This window comes from Gloeophyllum trabeum, assembly GCF_000344685.1.
Source record: "Gloeophyllum trabeum ATCC 11539 unplaced genomic scaffold GLOTRscaffold_00141, whole genome shotgun sequence".
NCBI classification, from domain to species: Eukaryota; Fungi; Basidiomycota; class Agaricomycetes; order Gloeophyllales; family Gloeophyllaceae; genus Gloeophyllum; species Gloeophyllum trabeum.
Window position 1 is genome coordinate 1,403 of NW_006920550.1, and position 2,875 is coordinate 4,277.

A 2,875-nucleotide genomic window follows, 5' to 3' on the forward strand; every position below is an offset into this window, starting at 1 on the left:
GGGCGATCTAAAGGTTGCTTAAGGCTTAAACACGATGCCTCTTTAACCAAGAAAGGGAATGACGCTTCCGAATCGGTCCGCAGGATGACGGTGGCCAATCGGAAGCAAGGTAGCCTCCCTGTGGCCACTGGCCGGGCCGACTCGGGGGCTGCATCTCGGGAGTCCGAGCTATCGATCATGGCAAGTACTCCTGGAGCAGACAAGTTGCGGTAGACCGTAGTGTATTACTCTTCGTACGAGGCTCTGACGCCCTGCCTCCCTAGTAGCTGATGGTCAGTCTTTCCTCTCAGATGCAATTTTTTGAGTACTTAATAGCGATGTCTTGTCACCGCAATGGGACCCACAAACCCGGAATAACTGGCATATGACCATTCCGCTCGTTACTAGCTGCCGCTTCCAATCTCCAGCTAGGCTTCAGCACGATTCAACGGAGAGGCGTCCGGCTCTAGCATTCATACTATTCGAAATAACTTGAAGTATGCTGGGGCTTGTGTGCGTCACCGGTCGCTCCGCTAGAGGACACTTTCAACGACGCTGTATACTCAAGTCATTATGAAGACTTCTATCGCTACACCTCCGGCAGGTGGATACACAACGAAAAGACTGAACTCTCCGCTCGATATTGCAGATTCAACGTGGAGGAGCTGTCATTAGTATGATGAAGCTGGCCGAGGGTTCCTATAATAAAGTATTCCTTCTGTCTCTCGACAATTCCAAGGAGGTCATTGCGCGTATCAGGACGCCACATGCAGGCCCGCTGCATTTTGTTACCGCTAGCGAAGTCGCGACGATGGACTTCGTGCGTAATCGCCTGGGTGTTCCCGCACCAGCCGTTTTCGCCTGGTCGTCCCGAAGCGATCAAACTCCTGTGGAACCAGAATACATAATCATGGAAAAGGCTCCCGGTGTAGAGGCTTCTGCTGTGTGGCCAAAACTGTCTGAGAGCCAGCAGCAGCAAATGGTTATGAAGTGGGCAATACTGGAGAAGTCCCTCATGGCCCCTATATCTGGGGGATACGGTAGTCTCTATCGCAGGGCGTCCTTAAAGCACTCTCAAGGTCAAGGTCTTTCCGTTGGAGGCAAGCGTGACGCCGACTTTGTCGAGGGTCCTCGCGTCTCCAGGAACTTCTGGTCCATCGATCGATCGAGCACGGATGTAGACCACGGACCTTGTACGTCCTTACTTTGCTTCCTCTGATACGTCGGCCTTATGCATCATCTACAGGGGATAACCCGTTATCCTATGTTCTTGCCATAGCGACCTGTGAGCGATAGTGGATAGAGAAATATGCAAGCCCGGTCAGCGAAGCCGGCATATTCGACTCTCCTGAGCACCTGTTGAAGCCGCATATCCACCTCTCCCTTCTGGATCAATATATGGCTGTAGTTCTATATCTTGTTCCCCGTGACCCGGACCTTACAAGGCCACTCCTCTGGTCACATGACGTCCACCTCAGCAATGTCTTCTTATCTGAAGAGTCCCTCCACCGCGGAGAGGTCGTCATAACGTCTGTCATTGACTGGCAACACACTGCGCTGCTTCCATTCTATCTCCAAGCGTACGTCCCGAATATGTTTCGCTATGGGGGTGCTACCCCCGTGCCACCTGGGAATATTCCTCGCACTGCCGGACGACTTTGATAGCCTTGATGAAGGTGCACAGATGGCTGTCAAAGATGACATAGTCCGAGTAAATCGCCACAAGCTATATGAGCAGTGCTGCGACCGTTTGAACCCCCAGTATCATCGCGCTCTTTCTTTCCCTACGGGAGAGCTGTCCTTTTATCCTGTCAAATTTCAGTGTCTGGCCTCACGGATTTATGAAACTACGAGAATGTCTCCTGCGCATATATGCCCGCTGGTCCGAAGTCGCTGGCTCTGACGTGCCATGCCCAATCACCTTTTCCGAAGAGGAGATGAGAGTGTATCACGAGGAAGCGTTAGACTGGCAAGCTGGGCAGGATGCCAAAGCTCGTGTGGACGAACTCATTGGATGCACCTACGAGGGATGGGTACCCAACGATATATACACCGAAGCAATTGACAGGAACAAGCAGCTGGAGGAAATATGGGTAGAGACGAACGGGGAAGATCCAGAGACCGTGCACCGTCACTGGCCATATCGCCCTGACTGATGGGTGCGCATTGGCCCCTTGTATCGCCTCATGATGCTTAGAACCGACTGCTGCAAGACGTACAAGTGCACTGGACTATCGAAGACTTACCTAGCTATTACGCTAATTCCACCTATCCTATCTACGCCCGTTTGACCAAGCACAACGCCAACGGCCACTCTAGCTCAACCTTATCCTCTGCGCTCAACGCGCGCCCCTCCGCCTCCCCGGCCTTCTCCTTCATTTTCGTCCAGAACCGCGCGCAGATATCGCCTTCCGGACGGTTCCGGTCCTCCGGGAACTTCTCGTGGTATGTGTGCAGCGAGGACCACGTGCGGAGGTACTCCTGCAGGTTCTGCCAGGTCATTGTCTTGCGCAGGATGACAGGGAGCGGCGAGGGGAGGTGCGGGTAGTGGTTGCCTGTGTTTCGAATTCATAATTAGTATATTATACACAGAGGAGCGGAGGGGACGGGACGCGCCTGTGAAGAAGACCCGCTGCCAATCGTAGAACTTATCGGGCATGGCCTCGGTCGCGGGCGGGATGTCCAGGAGGTGGTTGACGAGCCTGTTGCGCCCGGGCTGCTCCCAGTAGGGCCCAACCGAATTCACTGGGTCGGTGCCCTGTGCGTAGTCCGTGATGAGCGGCGTCACGTCGGGGTACTTGGCCAGCCGGAACTCGGAGTATATCTGTACATGCAAAACAGATAGTTAAGAGATGAATCCGAGGTAACTTTGTTGGTTTAAGTACCCAGAACGCCA

The 2,875-nt window shown here is 53.6% G+C and overlaps 2 protein-coding genes across 2 annotated transcripts; one reads left to right on the forward strand and one right to left on the reverse strand.

The window, feature by feature from the left end:
• Positions 1-658: 658 nt before the first annotated feature.
• GLOTRDRAFT_134388 (uncharacterized protein) lies at positions 659-1,275 on the forward strand (the record flags this gene model as incomplete). The annotated part of the gene is made up of 2 exons (XM_007873379.1): positions 659-1,172; positions 1,226-1,275. The coding sequence occupies 2 exons, from the start codon at positions 659-661 to the stop codon at positions 1,273-1,275; spliced, it is 564 nt and encodes a 187-aa protein (XP_007871570.1).
• Positions 1,276-2,593: 1,318 nt separating this feature from the next.
• GLOTRDRAFT_12781 (uncharacterized protein) lies at positions 2,594-2,803 on the reverse strand (the record flags this gene model as incomplete). The annotated part of the gene is made up of 1 exon (XM_007873380.1): positions 2,594-2,803. A coding segment is annotated over one exon (210 nt), but the record flags the coding sequence as incomplete, so codon positions are not given.
• Positions 2,804-2,875: the final 72 nt, after the last annotated feature.